General features: G+C 45.7%; 1 protein-coding gene across 6 annotated transcripts in view; it reads left to right on the top strand.

Moving 5' to 3' along the window:
* Window positions 1–20,666, top strand: part of rgs19 (regulator of G protein signaling 19) — a 46,954-nt gene that overhangs the window by 16,793 nt on the left and 9,495 nt on the right. For 4 of the 6 annotated variants that reach the window (XM_030734268.1, XM_030734271.1, XM_030734270.1 and 1 more), the window contains 3 exons: window positions 1,972–2,144; window positions 2,297–2,395; window positions 3,075–3,309. In XM_030734268.1, coding sequence (XP_030590128.1) covers window positions 1,972–2,144; window positions 2,297–2,395; window positions 3,075–3,309 — 507 coding nt within the window. Of the gene's footprint in view, window positions 1–1,563; window positions 1,763–1,971; window positions 2,145–2,296; window positions 2,396–3,074; window positions 3,310–20,666 lie in introns of all 6 variants that reach the window. The other 2 variants (XM_030734272.1, XM_030734269.1) reach the window with 2 other exon arrangements.

The raw sequence follows: 20,666 nt of genomic DNA, 5'->3' as shown, positions 1-20,666 counted from the left end.
ATAGGCCAGTCACTCAAGACTGTAAGACCAGACTGACCAACCTGTGCACCACCTGGATTGATTACAAGAAAGCATATGACTCAGTGCCTCACACATGGATCCTGGAATACCTAGAACTATACAAGATCAACAAGACCCTAAGACCCTAATCATGAACTCAATAGGGATGTGGAGAACAACACTAGAGGCCAACTTCAAGCCAATTACACAAGTCACAGTCAACTGTGGGATTTAACAAGGGGGTGCTCTGTCCCCGCTGCTGTTCTGCATAGGCTCGAACTCCCTCAGCCATTAACAAGACTGACTAGGGATACCAACTATGGAATGGAGTAAACATCGTCCATCTCATATATATGGACAACTGCTATAAAAAATTAAAAGAATACTTTGAAAACATATCAGATCTCAATGGGGGGGAAAAATTGTGTTGTTAGGAATTAAAGGATTGCACATTCAATTCAATTCAATTTTATTTATATAGCATGAAATCACAACAAACAGTTGCCTCAAAGTACTTTATATTGTAAGGTAAAGACCCTACAATAATTACAGAGAAAACCCAACAGTCAAAATGACCCCCTATGAGCAAGCACTAGGCGACAGTGGGAAGGAAAAACTCACTTTTAACAGGAAGAAACCTCCGACAGAACCAGGCTCAGGGAGGGGCAGTCATCTGCTGCGACCGGTTGGGGCTGAAGGAAGAGAGACAGGACAAATGACATGCTGTGGAAGAGAGACAAAGATTAATAACTAAAGATTAAATGCAGAGTGGGGTATAAACAGAGTAAAAAGAGGTGAATGAAAGAAACACTTGGTGCATGATGGGAACCTCCCAGAAGCCTAGGCCTATAGCAGCATAACTAAGGGAGGGTTCAGGGTCACCTGATCCAGCCCTAACTATAAGCTTTATCATAAAGGAAAGCTTTAAGCCTAATCTTAAAAATAGAGAGGGTGTCTGTCTCCTGAATCCAAGCTGGGAGCTGGTTCCACAGAAGAGGGGCCTGAAAGCTGAAGGCTCTGCCTCCCATTCTACTCTTAATTATTCTAGGAACCACCAGTAAGCCATCAGTAAGCCACAAAGGTGAAGGTAGTTCTTATACACTTTCCTGTGCACTGTGCAGGAAACAGCATTAAAATAGAGCCATCACATCCTGACTGGTGGCATGGTGGTTAGCATTGTTGCCTCACAGCAAGAAAGTCCTAGGTTCTGTGTGGAGTCTGCATGTTCTCCCTGTGTCTATGTGGGTTCTTTCCGGGTACTCCAATTTCCTCCCACAGTCCAAAGACATGCAGTTACTGGGGTTAGGTTAATTGGTGATTCTAAATTGCCCATAGGTATGAATGGTTGTCTGTCTCTCTGTGTCAGCCCTGCAACACGCTGGCAACTTGTCGTGGGTGTACCCTGCTTCTCTCCCTATGACAGCTGGAATATTCTACAGCCTCCCCACAACCCTGAAAAGGATGAGCGGAAGAAAATGGATGGATGGACATCCTGGCGGAAATGAAGATAATCAGCTAAAGCTTTGCAGTTTTAAACTCAAACTTTTGTCTTTTTTTTCAAAGGAAAGCTGGTTCACCGTGTAAACTGCTTGCTCCCAGGTGGGGATGGTCCAGTTTGTTTGAAGTGGGCTTGTTTTAGGTTCCACGCCTCAGCAGTGCATTACCTGCAGCAGGTGGCAGTAGGCCATGCCCTCCAAGCAGACATAGAGTAAAGCCAGTATTGCCGTGGACACAGATTTTACACACCTGAAAGAATCAGTATGTAAGTGGATATGCTGATTCTTCAACAAAACAAACAAACAAACAAACAAAAAACACTTCGTTAATATAAACTCTATAAAAACTTCTGTTTCTCTATTGCAAATAGATTTACCTTAAAAAAGATCAAAAATATTGCTTCCACATTAACCTCTGAAAAGGGTTTCACCATAATGCCTTTTCTGGTATTACTGTGAGTATCTTTCTGTACAGTACACAGGTCCAATCCCGGCTGAACAAGGGGCAGAGCTCACCATGGGGGGAGGTCGCAGCGAGACCTCGGCACTGACCGGGACGGGAGGGGGGCGAGGCACGGCTACTATCCAAAATTCTCAGCGGTCAAACGCCTGTTGCTTCTGCTGGTGCTGCTGCTGCAGCTGTTCATGGTGAGACACACACCTGCCTTCCCTGCTGTAAGCACACCTGTGGTCAGTGCTGTCTTTAAATGAGGCCATAACCTCATCATGTGTGACTGTTTTTTGTGTTGTTTTATACATATGTGAGCTTGTGTGTGTATGTTTCCTGTCTGAAATGTCAGTCTCACTGTCAGGAATGAAGAGGAGAGGCGGAAGTGGAGGAGGAGGAAGAAGATACCACAGGATGCCAAGATGGAAACCATACCAAACTGTGAAGCTTGGTGAGTTGTTGCGATTGTTCTTCATTTGAATGTGACAGCAGTGTGTCACAATGATGGGATCTTTCTCTGCTAGACTTCAAAAACATGAACAAGAGGAGGTGTATGGCATCAGTAGGCATTTATCACAGTAACCATGTGTGCTGTGTCTCACAGTGCACTGCAGAAAAATGCCACCAGAGGGCAATATGATCTCTGCTGAGCTCAGTGAGCTGTGAAACATGGTGACTGAGTATTACACAGTTTGGGAGTATTTTGGGTTTAGTCCTGCTGAGTAAAGTGGGCCAGAACAACACAGGTGAATCTGTGTGATTTATTTACCTGCAGAAATTTGTGGCTAAAGAGAAATACTTAAGACTGGATCTTAGTTCAGCTTATGAAGCTTTTTGAGTCCACACGTCTAATCTGACTGCAGTTATGTCAGTTTATTCTGTAATAGTCTTTACAAACTGACAGACAGGTGTAACCATTTAGTCAGTTAACCTCTCATACCTGTAGCTAAAAGGAATTCTGTCCAAAAAGTGATTAAATCAGAAATATCTAAATAGCTATACATCTAGTTTTGTATCAGCTAACTGTAGTGCAGGAAAAGGTGAACATATACAGTGGGTCCAAACATTTGACTGGTATTGTACAAATAAGCAAATGAAGATGACCGAAGTTTTTCATTCTTATTCCTCAGCACTAAACCATCATTAGAAGAGATCCGGCAATGGTCTCAGTCCTTCGACAAGCTGATGAGGAACCCAGCAGGTCGAAATGTTTTCCGGGAGTTCCTGCGAACAGAGTACAGTGAGGAGAACATGTTGTTTTGGCTCGCCTGTGAGGACCTCAAACAGGAAATCAACAAGAGTGCCATTGAGGAAAAAGCTCGTTCCATCTATGAAGACTACATTTCTATACTGTCGCCAAGAGAGGTGAAAGTGTTTTTTAAGATGGGGTTACACCTCTCATTATTACAAACTGTTTGGAGGACCATTTTCAGTCTGTTAACTGCATGTACAGCCACTTAAAATGACCAGCCGATCTTTGACCGGACCTTGGTGAGTCTGTGGCCGATGCTTGGCCAAAATGAGATCCCCCGCTCATGACGTAGGCAGTGCGACCACGAGTGGTCTGTATGTGCTTGTGTACGCTGCTCTAAAGAAATATGGCAGAAATATGTGGAGCTCTGTTCAAAACATTTAGGGCGAAGATTCAGTGAAAGCTGCTTTAGGGGAGGGACCCAGAGATTTGGCACTTACAGCTACAGGAAATAATCCCATGCTGCTGATGTGCTGGCTTTCCAAATAAATTAACAGTCACAGCGGCATCGATCGCAGTTATGCTGCTTACTTTCAGCTGGAATTATGTGGGTCTTTTACTTGATGAGGTGTCTGTCACTAAACAAAGTTTATCTCTTCTGTGATTCATTTGAATCCTCTGCTTCGCTGTGAAAATGATCAAATGCAACAACAGACACATATTGCATTTGATGTTCCGCAAAAGTGTTCAACTGAATACTGCAATATTTATTTATGTATTTATTTATTTATAGATACAAAAACTGTGTATGCTGACAGGCAGGAGAGAATTAACATGGAGTTAGTGTTCAGTCTGGTTGTCGCATGTAATGACAATGGAAACAGCTCTCCCAGCCCCCACAAACAGAAATTCAAACCAAACCTCAGACATCCCTCTATAGTTTTTTTTTAATCACTGTGTGTGTGTGTGTGTGTGTGTGTGTGTGTGTGTGTGTGTGTGTGTGTGTGTGTGTGTGTGTGTGTGTGTGTGTGTGTGTGTGTGGATAAGTCTTCACATATCTTCTGCCAGAACCCCTAAATAGGTGTGCACAACCATATAGCATGCATATAATTCTCAGCATGGTTGCCTGAACAGTGGGTTCATATATTTGTGTCTCTGAGGCCCATTTGGAACATCCTGTGTCCCGTATAATGTATTCTATGGAGAATTTTGTATTGTAAAAGTTGTAAATTTGGACTTTTAGTCATTTTGAAGGTGTTTAACATATATGTGTCCAGAAGTTTTAATCTGGGTTGATGGAAAGATTTTGCTCCCATTTTGCAGTTGGGAAGGAAATTGAATCATTAATTTTTAACAATAGCTTATATATTTTTGATAACAATTTAGGGGTACAGAGATTTGGGAATTCTGTTACTCATACAGGGATTTCTAAATTCTGATAATTTAAATTTAATCTTGCCTGTATGATGGACCTCAATCATTGATATTCCAGACAAATTACTGTTGCCGATTCCATATTTTGAAATGACATAAAGGTTCTATCTTGAATAACATGTTCTAGACTTTTTTATTCCTTTCTCTTGCCATGCTGAAAATGCAGTGCTTTCTTTTTCTGACATATATGTGGATTGTTCCAAATGGGTGTCAGTTTACACGGGATAAGTGAAGACTTGGTTATTTTAAAAAATTCCCACCAGGCTATCAGAGAGGTGTTTATATTAAGGCTTTTATAGCAATTATGATTCTTAATACTGTAGTTAATGAAAGGTATATCTGAGATTTTTGCTTGTTCTAGGTCCAACCACTGGCTTTCTAATGAACTTGATTTGATCCAGTTTGAAACATATTGCAACCTATTGGCGAAGAAGTAGTGATAAAAATTTGGTAACTCTAGACCACCACTGTATTTTGGCTTTTGTATAATTTTTAAACTTATTTGTGATGGTTTGTTTTTCCATAGAAATTCTGTCATGTTTGAGTATAGTGACTTAAACCAAGCAACAGAAGGTTCATTAGGGATCCGTGAGAACAAATAGTTGATTTTTGGTAAAACCATCATTTAACATTGGAATAGTTTTACTTATATCGTTTTTAATTGAGGAATGTGATTTTAACCGTACAAAGTCTGAGAGTTTGGCGGAAAAATTTATACATAAATATTATTGTTACCTGTCTGTAGTGAGGTGATGGTGGTGTTCTGAATTACAATTCAGAGGCAAAACAGTTGATTTACTCCAGTTGATGGAGTAATCAGATATAGGTGAGAACTTATATGTTAGTGTGATCATCTTCGGAAGAGAAGCTTGTGAGTTTCCAAGGAAGAGTAATACATCATCAGCATAAAAGTTTATCTTACAATCTGTATTTTCTGTTTGAATTCCTTTAATATTTTCCATCCATCCATCCATCCATCCATTCTCTCCCGCTTATCCGGGGCCGGGTCGCGGGGGCAGGAGCCTAAGCAAAGAAGCCCAGGCTTCCCTCTCCCCAGCCACCTCCTCCAGCTCATCCGGAGGGACCCCAAGGCGGTCCCAGGCCAGCCGAGAGATATAATCCCTCCAGCGTGTCCTGGGTCTACCACGGGGCCTCCTCCCGGTGGGACATGCCCGGAACACTTCACCCAAGAGGCAGCCAGGAGGCATCCTAATCAGATGCCCGAGCCACCTCAACTGGCTCCTTTCGATGTGGAGGAGCAGTGGCTCTACTCTGAGCCCCTCCCGGATGGCCGCACTCCTCACCTTATCTCTAAGGGAGAGGCCAGCCACCCTTCGAAGGAAACTCATTTCTGCCGCTTGTATTCGCGATCTTATTCTTTCGGTCACTACCCAAAGCTCGTGGCCATAGGTGAGGGTAGGAACGTAGATCGACCGGTAAATTGAGAGCTTCGCTTTTACACTAAGCTCTCTCTTCACCACGACAGACCGGTGCAGCGTCCGCATCACTGCAGAAGCAGCCCCGATCCATCTGTCGATCTCCCGCTCCCTTCTCCCATCACTCGTGAACAAGATCCCGAGATACGTGAACTCCTCCGCTTGGGGCAAAAACTCGTTCCTGAGCAGGAGAGGGCACTCCACCTTTTTCCGGCTGAGGACCATGGCCTCAGACTTAGAGGTGCTGATTCTCATGCCGGCCGCTTCACACTCGGCTGCAAACCGTTCCACTGCGAGCTGGAGGCCACCCCCTGATGAAGCCAACAGAACCGCATCATCCGCAAAAAGCAGAGATGAGACTCTGAGGCCACCAAGGAAGAAGCCTTCTGCCACCTGGCTACGCCTAGAAATTCTGTCCATAAAAAGTATGAACAGAATCGGTGACAAAGGGCAGCCCTGACGGAGTCCAACACCCACAGGAAACGAATCCGACTTATTACCGGCTATACGGACCAAGCTCACTGCGGTTGTACAAAGACCGAATGGCCCGCAACAACGGGCCAGACACCCCATACTCCCGCAGGACCTCCCAAAGGACACCCCGAGGGACATGGTCGAATGCCTTCTTCAAGTCCACAAAGCACATGTAGACTGGTTGGGCAAACTCCCACGCACACTCGAATATCCTTGAGAGGATAAAGAGCTGGTCCAGCGTTCCGCGACCAGGACGAAAACCGCATTGTTCCTCCTGGATCCGAGGTTCGACTAACGGACGGACCCTCCTTTCCAGCACCCTGGCATAGACCTTACTGGGGAGGCTGAGGAGTGTGATCCCCCGAAAGTTGGAGCACACCCTCCGGTCTCCCTTCTTAAAGATGGGGACCACCACCCCGGTCTGCCAATCCACTGGCACTGCCCCAGATCTCCACGCGATGTTGCAGAGGCGTGTCAACCAAGACAGCCCTACAACATCCAGAGCCTTCAGGAACTCAGGGCGAATCTCGTCCACCCCAGGGGCCCTGCCACCAAGGAGTTGTTTAACTGCCTTAGTGACCTCACCCCCAGTGATGGTCAAGTCATCTCCCTCGTCCCCAGACTCTGCTTCCACTACAGAAGGCGTGTCAGCGGGATTCAGGAGGTCCTCGAAGTATTCCTTCCACCGTCCGACTATAGCCTCAGTTAAAGTCAGCAGCACCCCACCCGCACTATAAACCGTGTGAGTGGAGCACTGCTTTCCCCTCCTGAGTCGCCTGACGGTTTGCCAGAATCGCTTCGATGCCGTCCGAAAGTCTCACCGAACTCCTCCCACACCCGAGTTTTTGCTTTGGCCACTGCTCGAGCTGCATTCCGCTTGGCCTGCCGATACCTGTCAGCTGCCTCTGGAGTCCCAGAGGCTAACCAAGCCCGATAGGACTCTTTCCTCAGCTTGATGGCTCCCTTCACCTCCGGTGACCACCATCTGGTTCGGGGGTTACCACCACGACAGGCACCAACCACCTTGCAGCCACAGCTCTGAGCAGCAGCCTCAACAATGGAGGTGCGGAACATGGTCCATTCGGACTCAATGTCCCCAGCCTCCCTCGGAATGCTGTCGAAGTTCTGCCGGAGGTGGGAGTTGAAGATCTCCCGGACCGGGGCTTCTGCCAGGCCTTCCCAGCACACCCTCACAATACGTTTAGGCGTGCCAGGTCTGTCCAGCATCTTCCCCTGCCACCTGATCCAACTCACCACCAGGTGGTGATCAGTTGACAGCTCAGCTCCTCTCTTCACCCGAGTGTCCAGAACATACGGCCGCAGATCTGATGATATGATTACAAAATCGATCATCGACCTGCGACCTAGGGTGTCTTGGTGCCATGTGCACTTATGGACATCCTTATGTTCGAACATGGTGTTTGTTATGGACAAACTGTGGTTTGCACAGAAGTCCAATAACAAAACACCATTCGGGTTCAGATCGGGCAGGCCGTTCCTCCCAATCACGCCCCTCCAGGTCTCACTGTCATTGCTCACGTGAGCGTTGATGTCTCCCAACAAGACTATGGAGTCCCCAGATGGAGCACTCTTCAGCACCCCACCCAGCGACTCCAAAAAGGGTGGGTACTCTGAACTGTCATTTGGCGCATAAGCGCAAACAACAGTCAGGACCCGTTCCCCAGCCCAAAGGCGCAGGGAAACTACCCTCTCGTCCACCGATGTAAACTCCAACGTACAGGCAGCAAGCCGGGGGGATACAAAAATACCCACCCCAGCTCGCCGCCTCTCACCGAGGCCAACTCCAGACTGGAACAGAGTCCAGCCCTTCTCCAGGAGACTGGTTCCAGAGACCAGGCCATGCGTTGAGGTGAGCCCAAATATATCTAGCTGGTATTGTCGGGTTTTTTTGCGGCTCTCTCCCCCTGTTGCTCTTACCAGGCGGAGGGGAGACTAATGGGAGCAAATGCACCTTGAGAAAAGCTCCACACTTCACAGAAACTCACTGGAGATGAGCAGGTTTCGTTTCCAGGATTTATTGAAGCACAAAGTTAAACAAAGTTCGAGATAGCAAAAAGTTAAACAAAATACAAGATAGCAAAAGTTAAACAAAATGCAAGAAAGCAAAAAGCCTCCCGAGAGTGAGTGCCTTGGTGCTGTTATAAGGTGGTAGAAAAGCAAAGACGTAGACGTCCAGAGTTTAACAGAATATAAAAAACAGAAGCCCTCTCGGGAGTGAGAGCCCAGCAGCCGCTGCAAACACGGGTGAGAGGAAGAGCAAAGAAGAGCGCTCCCTCCCAAGTTTGCCATGCCCTTATATAGCCCAATCTCACACCTCCTCCAGCTGTTATCAGGTGGAGGGGACATAGTAGCATGCTCCTCAGGCAACAGTTCTATACATCGGTCACGGGAGCTAGCAAAACACCCGACTTTCCCACGGCCCGAAGTCCAGGTGCGCTTTCACCCCTCCCTTCCAGGACTCACTCCGGCTACTCGCCCTCCCCTCGGGAGAAGCTGGGTCAAAAGTGCACTGTGTAAAAGGTGAAGCTCCTCACAAAGGTGGGGGCTAGCATTACTTAATGGAAAAATCCCAGGTCGCGGCAGGCCTTTTCCACCTACCTATGCAGTGCTCCAGTGTGTGAGTGACAATATAAGTGACAAATAATATATAATGTGACCATTAATTAGAGTGTGTGATTAATATATATAACAATACATGATATAAAAATATTGATATAAAATACTGATGTCATCAAGATAAAAATACACGACAGTATCTCTCAACCTCACGCACTAGCTCAGGCTCCTTCCCCACCAGAGAGGTGACATTCCATGTCCCAATAGCCAGTTTCGATAGCCGGGGATCAGTCCGCCACCGCCCGACACAAACTGCACCCGACCCCTACGACACCTCCTGCGGGTGGTGGGCCTACAGGAGGGCGGGCCCATGTAACCTCTTCGGGCTGCGCCCGGCCGAGCACCACGGGCTAATGCCCGGCCACCAGACGCTCTCCCTCGAGCTCCCTCCCCAGGCCTGGCTCCAGGGTGGGGCCCCGGTAACCCTATTCCAGGCAGGGTAAACTGTTCCCTTACTGTTTCAATCATAGGGGTCTTCTGAACCGCTCTTTGTCTGGACCCTCACCCAGGACCAGTTTGCCATGGGAGACCCTACCAGGGGGACAAGCCCCCGGACAACATAGCTCCTGGGATCACTGGGGCACCACGATAAGGTGACGATTCACGGAGGAGCTTTAATATTTTCATTTTGTCTAATTGCTGCTGCCAGTGGCTCAATAAAGATCACAAAAAGTGAGGGAGAGAGTGGGCTGCCCTGCCTGGTGCCTCTGCAGACAGCTTTGTCCTAACCCATGCATTGGGGGAGCTGTATACTGTTCTGATCCAGTTTATGAAGGATGAACCAAATGCAAATTTGTGTAGAACTGCTAAGAGAAATTTCCAATTTACCTTGTCAAATGCCGTCTCTGCATCTAAATAGACAACTGTAGTTTCTAATTTGTTAATGGAACAATAGTCTATGACATTTATTAGTCTGCGTGTATTATTGGCTGAGTGTTGACCTCGATAAAAACCTGTTTGATCAGGATTTATTAGGAATCATCTGATAATTTAGAATATGCTTTTTTTAGTTTATCTGGGTCAGCTTGGTCAGAAAACTGTTTCCAGGCTGCATTCATGAAAACTCCGACACTCACATCATTCTTAACTTGGGGCAATAGTGAGAGCATGGACTCTACTCATGAGAAATTGTCTGTTTCAACAGTAAAAATATAAACCAACAAAACTTGAATATCAAATTGGAAAATCTTAAATTTACAGAATTCACACAGTAGTCTAGCTGCCATTTTATTGGTAGTCTGCGAATGTCCCGTTCTGGAAGGCACCATGCTGATACTGTTGAAAGAAATATATTCAACAGCCAACTGTTCACAAGATAGCAGCATTACGTGCTAAATGTGTGTAATATTAAGGGCACACATGAACATCAACAGGGAGAAACATAAAGAAAAACATGAACTCCAAAACTCAATAAATTCTACAATACACTCTGCAATAAACTTCAGCCTCAGTGCAGCAGATTAATAACACCTACATGTGGTGTTTGAAAAAAACAAACTGAACTCTTTGAAGGAGTCAAAGCTCAAATCCAGCTGCATCCTGATGTTATCCACAAGATGAAGCTGGTTCGGTTTTGGAGCTAATTTGGTTAGATGCTCACTAATTAGACTTGCAGGGTCTTTGCAGCCTCTGTATACAACCTACCCAAGTGGCCGACCTCATGTCTGCATTTATGCTTGTGTAGCTGAATTATGTGTGATAATTACCTTGTGGTGATGTGCTGGTGTTTTATATGCAGTGCTGGCTGGGACTTTTTCCCCTCCTTGGTCCTTGCTCTTTAATGGTCCTCTTTAATGGTCCTCGCTCGTTATTCACAAAGTTGCTGGCTGAATCGACCCGACGAGTAGTCACATATCTCCAGAGGTGCACATCAGGTTCTGTCATAGGTTCAGAGTGGTTTGTGGAGCCGTTGTGCGCTTCTCAGGTGGACTTTGATGTTGGGGGGTTTTTTCCTGACTGAGAAGTGCTCCGCACGTGTTTTCCTCTTCCACAACAAGACACTCGCTTCTATCTGTGCTCTCATACTCAAATTCCATATGGGACTCCATTAATTTTTGAACCAGTATAGTGAGCACAGGCACGCACACCCAGGCACACAGTTGCCTGATGGCACTCCCAGCTTAAACTCATGGAAAAAAGAGATTTCATATCAATCCACAAGGCTTTTAAATAAAATGACAAATACGAAAACGAAGGTCATTTTATCTATTATTCAGTTAGTTTTAGTTAGTTTTGTAAACTCACAATACAGTTTTAGTTAGTTATCATTTTTTCCTTTTAATTATAGTTTTTATTTATTTCAGTTAATGAAAATGTTTTTTCAATTTCAGTTTTCATTATTTCACTCGTTTTCGTAAACTATAATAACCCTTGGGTGTACCCTGCCTCTCGCCCTGTGACAGCTGGGTATGCATATCTATTGGTATGGACAGGTATGTAGAAATTGTTTTTCATTTATGACTCTTGCTTTTGACAGTGAAGAAAAACCCCACAATAATAAAAAGTAAGTAAAATTTTATTTAGATAGCAAGATAAATGTCACAAAGTGCTTTACAAAAAAAAAAGCCAACATATTAAGACAAAAGGTTTCCCAAAAGCAAGTTGGATGCCACTGCTGCAGAAACTCAGTTCTCAGCCTTGTATGATGGACAGCCAGCAGGCCCTGGTCACATGACCTCAGGGACCGGCTGGGGACCTACAGATGTAAAAATGGAATCTGAAATTAATGGGGCGCTAGTGTAACTGAATTAGCAACGGTGTGACATGTGATCAACATAATCAGAATAAAACTTGCTGGGTAGCCATAATACTCCTGTTTTGGTCATGCAACATCCCTTCATTACCTCCGCCAAGGAGGTTATGTTTTCAGTCGCGTTGGTTTGTTTGTTTGTTTGTCAGCAGGATTACTCCAAAAGTTATGAACGGATTTCGATGAAATTTTGTGGAGTGGTTGGAAATGACAAGAGGAAGAACTGATTAAATTTTGGATCTGGATCCAGGAATTTTTTTAAGGATTCTTCACTATTGCGGGATAGGGGGTTATTGTTGTCTGGGAAAGATGAAAGATTATTTCACAGTATTTAGATACACGTATTACAGCGTCAGTGACCCTATGGCCTTGGTGGCGGTTTGCGCTCTCTGAGTGCTTCTAGTTCTTTAATGCAGTGAGCAGACACGCACAGTGAATATGTTAAAGCTACAATTGACAGAAATCTAGAAATAGCCCCCTCCAGCTCTCCCCTTACTGGTCTAAACCCCGCCCACCTGACAGACATAAGCTCAAAGTAAGTCCAGCCCTACACACTGGCATCAAACTCCAATAACCCAGGTGAAGCTGTTTATGCTACTCACCTGGTTAGCAATGAAAAGGCCTGTGATTTGCCCAGCTAAAAACAGAGATCCCACAGGAGGGGTCTCATTCCCATGCAACAAAGTGAGCTGTGCGAGTTACACGTAGAAACAGGTTCACTGAATTAACCAGGAACAGCTAGTTTTCTGTTTGCTCAGGCATCAAGGCTCATCATAGCTGTGAGGCAATGTATAACAGACTAATGGGAGAGCCTGGACACTTCAGGACTTCCCCGAGAATTCTGCAGTTGTTGATTTCCTCAGTATTAAAGAAATCCAGAGAAAATTCTTCATTCATGGCATCACAGCAAAAAAAAAAAAAAAAAAATGTTCATAGATTTTGCCAAACTTTGTTTTCCAAAATTTAAACAAACATATAAATGCAGCTTATGAACCATGATGTAATTCATTCAGATAGAGAGACATGATTGTCATTATGCAGTTGATACACACAACAAAATATGCTTGTGCAACCACTAAAAGATCAATGCTTACATCCACACACAGCAACTACACTAAAGTACTCACACATTTAGATAGGGTTCTAGCCAGCGGCTGACCGCCTGGCACTGCACCATGCTGAGGTCGTCTTGCGCCGGGCTGAGAATTTTACCGGTTCGCTATTGAAACTCTTCTGTCACTGCAATTAGCAAGCAGGCGCATGCTCCGCACACTCCACCCTGTCAGCATTACCAGACTGATTTTTTTTCTCTCTTGCTAGATTGCTGCACTATAGTATTATTTCCTGCAATTTGCAATCTACCACCGGGCACGGCCAGTTTTGTTCAAAATGTGCATGGGCGATCTCGCTACAGTCCTGTTCACATTTGATTTTAGCAACCAGCGTGAAACCGAGGGGGAAGTAGACAGAAAAGGGAGTTCAAAGGACGGCTTCCTATTAAGCATAATATCCCAGGAGTTTGCCTTGTTTCTTGTCTTCATAGACTCACAAGGATGATACTCGGGCATGTTGCTTAAGGAATGTTTATATTAACAATAGCTGCAGGTAAATGTGCACCTTATTTTCAGAGCATCACAACGCAGATTAGAGGGATCCGCATGCCCTAGCGTGGTCAAGTCACATGGTCCAATCAGATTCAGGTAACTTCAATGACCCACAGACCCTTTTACTGTTTGTAAACAATGATGACGTAGGTAGCGATGCCCACGCATTTTGGAAATGGAAGTACGGCGGAGTTCAATAGCGTTTCAATCTACAAAAAGGAATGATCAACAAAAGATCATGAAAACTACCTGCAAAAATAAATTTTGACCACCGGCAACCGACTCCGATCCCTGTGGTATGTTAGCAAGTGGCCCAGTAACGGTGGGCGGATATATACGTGTATTTGGTGGAGAAACCCAGCATATACACTGGAGAGAAGTTGCAGCGTGTACAAGTCACTGGATGCTTACAATTATGTTGTTTGTGGCTGAACATCAAATATCCTGATACAGACTCGGAGTTTAGTGTCTTGAAGGCAGAAATTCTTCCAAGTCAAAGACAAGGAAACAGGAGCGCTGTGTATGAGGCTCGGGTCATTGTAAACAAGTCAGAGAACTACGTCCTCACAGCGGATTGTACCTGCATGGCAGCGTGAGTACTTCATCAAACTGCTTTTCTAGCTTGTTAAGAGTTTTCTGACTGCAGATATTATTGATTTACAATGAAAAAAAAATATATATATACTGTTCCAGTCACACTGTGAGACTCGCTCAACCATTCATATGTGAGTCTGCTCAGACCTTTGACTGGCACTGCATTTTGTAATCTATAGTGCGATTAAATATTAATTTAAAAATCAGGACTCTGAGTCCAGCGATGCCTCACCTGTAAATAGCCACACTACAGTTTAAAAGCCAAATAGCCTACCAGCTAATGCTGATTACTTTAGATACCTGACATCCGTGGGATTCGGTACAACTTCAGTCCACTTTTGGTAGAGGAGAAATTCTGACAGCCAAACACGCAACAACAGACATTTTGATGCTGATATCGCTTTTAAATCACGTTTAAACTCTGAGCAGTCTCCTCATTCTTATTGATTTGAATGGAGCAGCAGTTCACTTCCGTTGCCAAAATGCGCGCGCATCCTTTGATGACATAGGCTGTAAAAGGGTCTATAGGACCAACCATTATCACAGAATATTACATACTTAATATTATCGAACTGTTCACTCTCACTGAATTAGCAAGCTGGAAACAGCCTGAAACAGCATGTAGCCTTTAGCATTAGCAAGCTAATTAGCATTAGCAAGCTAAAGCTTGTGTGTGTGTGTGCGTGCATGCGTGCGTGTGTGTGTAACTGTGGCTGCTTTATTTCATAAGTGCTCCATCTCTGGTGCATACATGTGTGTTGTATGTTTAAGGACACACACACACAAAATCTCTCACATAGCTGTACAAACACCGTGTTACCTTCTGCAAATGTTGAGGATTTTTATAGACACACACACACACACACACACACACACACACACACACACACACACACACACACACACACACACACACACAAACAGTCCTGAGATATCGAGACGTCCATTTGACAGAGAAGATTCATGCCTGGCTGTCTGCCTACATTTCTTGTGTGTGTGTGTGTGTGTGTGTGTGTGTGTGTGTGGATAGAATCAGAATCAGAATCAGAAGGTTTTTATTGCCATATGGGTGAACAGGTTCACAGCATTAGGAAATTGCTGCGGTACTTCGTGCTTACAGAAAAAAACAAATAAGTATAAAAACTATAAGACAATATACAAGTATACAAATTGCAAATATACAGAGATATTAGAGCTATAACTATAGCACAATATTACAAAATTACAAAATATACAGTGCAGAGACTAATTAAAAGATAAAAGAATGTAGACTATATTCCACTAATATGTACATCAGTGCAGTCAGACAGGTGCATAGACATAGGGTCATCAGCGTTTGTGGAGGGTGGTGGTAACAGTCTTAGGGTAATTGTTCATGAGTCCAACAGCAGAGGGGAAGAAACTGTTCTTATGGCGGGAGGTTCTGGTCCGTATGGACCGTAGCCTCCTGCCTGAGGGGAGAGGGTCAAAAAGTCTGTGCCCAGGGTGAGAGTGGTCGGCTGTGATCCGACCTGCACGCCCCAGTGTCCTGGAGGTGTACAGGTCCTGGAGAGATGGGAGGTTACAGCCAATCACCTTCTCAGCAGAGTGCACAACGCGCTGTAGTCTCTGTTTGTCCCTAGTGGTGGCTCCAGCGTACCACACAGTGATGGAGGAGGTGAGGATGGACTCAATGATGGCAGTATAGAACTGCACCATGGTCCTTGCTGGCAAGTTGAATTTCTTCAACTGCCGCAGGAAGTACATCCTCTGCTGGGCCTTTTTGACAACAGAGGTGATGGTGGGCTCCCACTTGAGGTCCTGGGTGATGGTAGTTCCCAGGAAGCGAAAAGAGTCCACTGTGGTGATGGGGGTGTCAGTCAGGATGATGGAGGGTAGAGGGGCTGTGTGCTTCCTAAAGTCCACTATAATCTCCACTGTCTTCTGGGCGTTCAGTACCAGGTTATTGTGGCTGCACCAGGACACCAGACGTTTGACCTCCATCCTGTAGGCCGACTCGTCCCCGTCTGAGATGAGTCCGATGAGAGTCATGTTGTCTGCAAACTTAATAAGCTTGACAGACTGGTGGTCAGAGGTGCAGCAGTTGGTATACAGGGAGAAGAGCAGAGGAGAGAGGACACAGCCCTGAGGAGTGCCAGTGCTGATGGTCCGGGAGTCCGAGACATTCTTCCCCAGCCTCACGTGCTGCTTCCTGTTCATCAGGAAGTCAATGATCCACCTGCAGATGGGATCAGGCACGTTCATCTGGGACAGCTTGTCTTGGAGGAGATCAGGGATGATGGTGTTGAAGGCAGAGCTGAAGTCCACAAACAGGATCCTGGCGTAGGTTCCCTGGGAGTCCAGATGCTGTAGGATGAAGTGCAGAGTCAGGTTGATGGTGTCGTCCACAGACCTGTTGGCTCTGTAGGCAAACTGCAGGGGGTCCAGAAGGGGGGCTGTGAGGGACTTGAGGTGGGACAGCACCAGACGCTCAAATGACTTCATGACCACAGAAGTCAGTGCCACAGGTCTGTAGTCATTTAGTCCAGTGATCCTTGGCTTCTTGGGGACAGGAACAATGGTAGTGGTTTTAAAGCAGACAGGCACGTGGCAAGCCTCCAGTGAGGAGTTGAAGATGTTCGTGAACAATGGGGCAAGCTCGTTAGCACAGTGTCTCAGTGTGGCAGGTGAGACACCATCTGGACCTGGAGCTTTGCGAGCTTTGACACTCCTGAACTGCTTTAGCACCTGGTCCTCCTGAATACAAAAGACTGTGGGGGTGGGGGAGGAGGGGGACTCTGGGGTGGGAGTCCTTGATGATGTGGGCTTCTCTGAGGTGTGGGGAGTGGGGGAGGTTGGGGGGTGAATATTTGTGTTGGCTGTATTGTAGTTGGGACTGGTGGAGGTGTGAAGGCTGCTGAACTGACCATCAAAACGACAATAGAACTCGTTCAGTCTATTTGCAGTTTGTAGGTCGTCTGTGGAGTGGGGGGTTTTAGGCTTGTAGTTGGTAATCTGCCTAAAGCTTTTCCATACAGAGGCCGCGTCGTTCTCTGAGATCTGCTGCTGTATATTCTCAGAGTGATGTGATCTAGCAGTGGCCACTTCCTTGCTAAACCTGTACTTGGCCTCTTTGTAGCAGTCTTTGTCCCCACTTTTAAAAGCCTCCCTCTTCTCTATCCACAGCTGCTTCAGTTTGGGAGTAAACCAGGGTTTGTCACTGTTATAACACACCCTGGTGCGTGATGGCACAATGCTGTCCTCGCAGAAGTGGATATACGAGGTTACAGTGTCCGTGTAGTCATCCAGACTGTCACAGGCAGCCCTCATTGAGTCCCAGTCTGTAGTTTCGAAGCATGTGCGGAGCTCCTCCACAGCCTCACGGGTCCACTGCTTTGTTGTCCTCACCACAGGTTTTGAGAGCTTCAGCCTCTGTCTGTACGCGGGGATCAGGTGGATCATGTCGTGGTCAGAGAGGCCGAGTGCAGCGCAGGGCACTGCGTGATAAGCCCCGCTTATCGTGCTGTAGCAGTGGTCTAGTGTCTTCTCCTCTCTGGTCGGACATGTGATATATTGTTTATATTTGGGAAGTTCCTGTCTCAGGCTGGCTTTATTAAAGTCCCCAAGTACGATGATAAGAGAGTCCGGGTATGTCCGCTCCATGCACAGAATCTGCTCTGTGAGCGCGCACTGGGCCTCGTGCACGTCCGCGTCCGGCGGGATGTAAACAGCAGCCAGTATGAATGAAGCGAACTCCCGCGGAGAGTAGAACGGTTTACAGTGAATGAAAAGATATTCCAGTGAGGGAGAGCAGTGCTTAGCAATCTGTGTCACATCCGTACACCAGCCACTGTTTATGTAGAAGCAGACTCCTCCACCTGTAGCCTTGCCGGAAAGCGCAGCTTGCCGGTCTGCGCGGAGGAGATGAAATCCCTCCAACTGGAGCGCGCAGTCCGGTATCTCCTCACACAGCCATGACTCCATGAAGCATAACACACAGGATATGGAAAAGTCTCTATTCATGCTCCTCATCAGTGTCAGTTCGTCCATTTTGTTCCTAAGTGAACGCACGTTGGAGAGGAAAATCCCAGGTAAGGCTGTGCGTAATCCACGTCTCCTTAGCCTCACAAGGACGCCAGCGCGCTTCCCTCTCTTTCGGCGTCTCACTTTCTGGGCCAGAGTGTGTAATAAATCCGCCGCAGATGCGACAAAAACAGGAAATAAATCCGAAGGTGTTGTGGACCTAATGTTGAAAAGCTCTTCTCTGGTGTAAGAATACCCAGAAGAGTGTCCAGACACAGAAATAACGCACAAAAACAAACAAAACAGAGCGCACCGAAGTACCAGGGCATCCATTCGCGGCGCCATCTTGGTAAACTAAAAAAAAAAAAAAAAAAAAAAAAGGCCTGATAGGGCCTGATACCTCATACTCTCAAAGCACCCCCTGCAGGACACCCCGAGGAATATGATCAAATGCCTTCTCAAGTCCACAAAAGACGTGGATTTGGCTGTACAAACTCCCACGCACCTTGAGAAATCATTGAAATGACAAAGAGCTGGTCCGGTGTTCAACACACAGGACAGAAACCACATTGTTCATTCTGTATCTCAGGTTCAACTAACAGTTGGACTCTACTCTGCAGTACCTTGGCATGGACCTTCCCAGGAAGGTCGAGGAGTGTGATACCCTGAAGGTAGAAAATATCCTCCTCTTTCTTGAAGAGGGGAGTCACCACCTCATACTGCCAGTCCAGAAGTATTGTCCTTTACTTCCATGCAATGTTGTATAGGCATTTCAACCATGACAGCCCTACAACATCCAGAGCCTTGAGAAACTCAGGGCAAATCTCATCTAGCCCAGAGGCCCAGCCACCAAGGAGTTATTTAACTATCTCAGTGATCTCACCCCCAGTGATGGCTGAGTCCTCATCTTTGTCTCCAGACTATTCTTCCATTACAGAAGGCATGTTGTGGGATTGAGGAGATCCTCCAAGTATTCCTTCCACTGCCTGACTCTATCCTCAGTTAAGGTCGGCAGCATCCTTAAGCACAGTGTGGGACAAATAAAGAATTATCTTATCTTATCTCGTCCCCACTGTGCACAGTGTCAGCTAAGAACTGCTTCCCCCTCCTGAGTCACTTGATCATTTGACAGAATTGCTTCAAGTCTGAATAAAAGTCTTGCTCCATGGTTGTGCCAAATTCCTCCCACACCTGAGTTTTCTTTTTTCAGCCATTACCAGAGCTGCGTTCTGCTTGGCCTGTCAGAACCTGTAAGCTGCCTCCAGAGTCTACAAGTCACCCAATAGGACTCTTCTTCAGTCTGACAACTCCCTTCACGTGTGGTGTCTACCATCTGGTTCAGGGGTTAGAGCCACAATGTGCACCAACTTTACAGGCACAATTCTGTACATCTATACAGCTGCCTCAGCAGCGGCGGTACAGGACAAAATTGCTGGTACCCTTTAGTTAAAGAAAGAAAAACCCACAATGAACACTGAAATAACCTGAAACTGACGAAAGTAATAATAATTAAAAATTTACTGAACATGAACTTATGAAAATCAGACATTGCTTTTAAATTGTGGTTCAACAGAATTATTTTTAAAAAAATAAAGCCGCAAGCGGCGACAATCGGGCCCTCGCACCCGGTGCGCGTCGACCCGTGGCATGCTCGGAGGTTGTCATGGATGGGAGAGTCACAGGCTCACCTGGATGCTATCAGCCCAGCAGGCTACCCATACTTTGCGTCGTTTGGCTGCCTAATATCTCCCGCGTCCACTAGGTGGCGTCTGCAAGCTCCCACTAATTAAAGTGTCATGATGCTGTATGTAATGCCTGCACCGTCAATGAAATTGTAATGATCATAGGATGATGATTAATAGTTTACTGCTGATTTCCTGTCATCAGTGGCGTTATGAGTGTGATACAAAGCTGGTAGATGGGTGTGTCCAGAGGCATTCACACTTTCATGAAGCATGTGAAGTTTGGGACAGATTGGACAATGTATCTTTGAGATGTGACATTTTGGTGTCTTGTGATATATGATTGAATTTGTTCAGTACATAAGAGGAAAAAAATGTCAAATTGCAGAAAGATTGTGTGAATGATTGTACAATATGTGTGACAATGTTGTGGTTTCTCCATAGAGACATGATGTAGATTTTTGCAGGGTGGCCACGGCTGCAGCGTGCAAAATGGGGCATGACTCTGATTTGACTTTTTTGATCAAGCTGATGTACAGAATGTTTGTACCCAATTTCATAGATTTTTGGGAAACTAAAGGCTTTGCTCTCCATATAAACCGAATACAATATTTGGGGGGTGATCATGGCTGCACCATGCAACATGGGGCATGGGTCTGATTGACTTTTTTGATCGTGATGGTGTACATAATGTATGTAACCAATTTCATACATTTCCAGCAAACTAAATCTTTTGCTTTCCATATAAACCCAATGCAGTATTTGGGGTGTGGTCAAGGCTGCGGCGTGCAAAATGGGGCATGAGCCTGATTGACTTTTTTGATCAGGATGATGCCAACAATGTTGAAACAAATTTTCATGCATTTCAGAGAAACTAATTCTGTGGGCCGCCATACAAATTTTCATTTACTTCTTCTG

Source organism: Archocentrus centrarchus, chromosome 7 (genome assembly GCF_007364275.1).
Source record: "Archocentrus centrarchus isolate MPI-CPG fArcCen1 chromosome 7, fArcCen1, whole genome shotgun sequence".
Lineage (NCBI taxonomy): Eukaryota > Metazoa > Chordata > Actinopteri > Cichliformes > Cichlidae > Archocentrus > Archocentrus centrarchus.
Note: the sequence above shows the minus strand (reverse complement) of the source record. Positions and strands in the feature narration are given on the sequence as shown.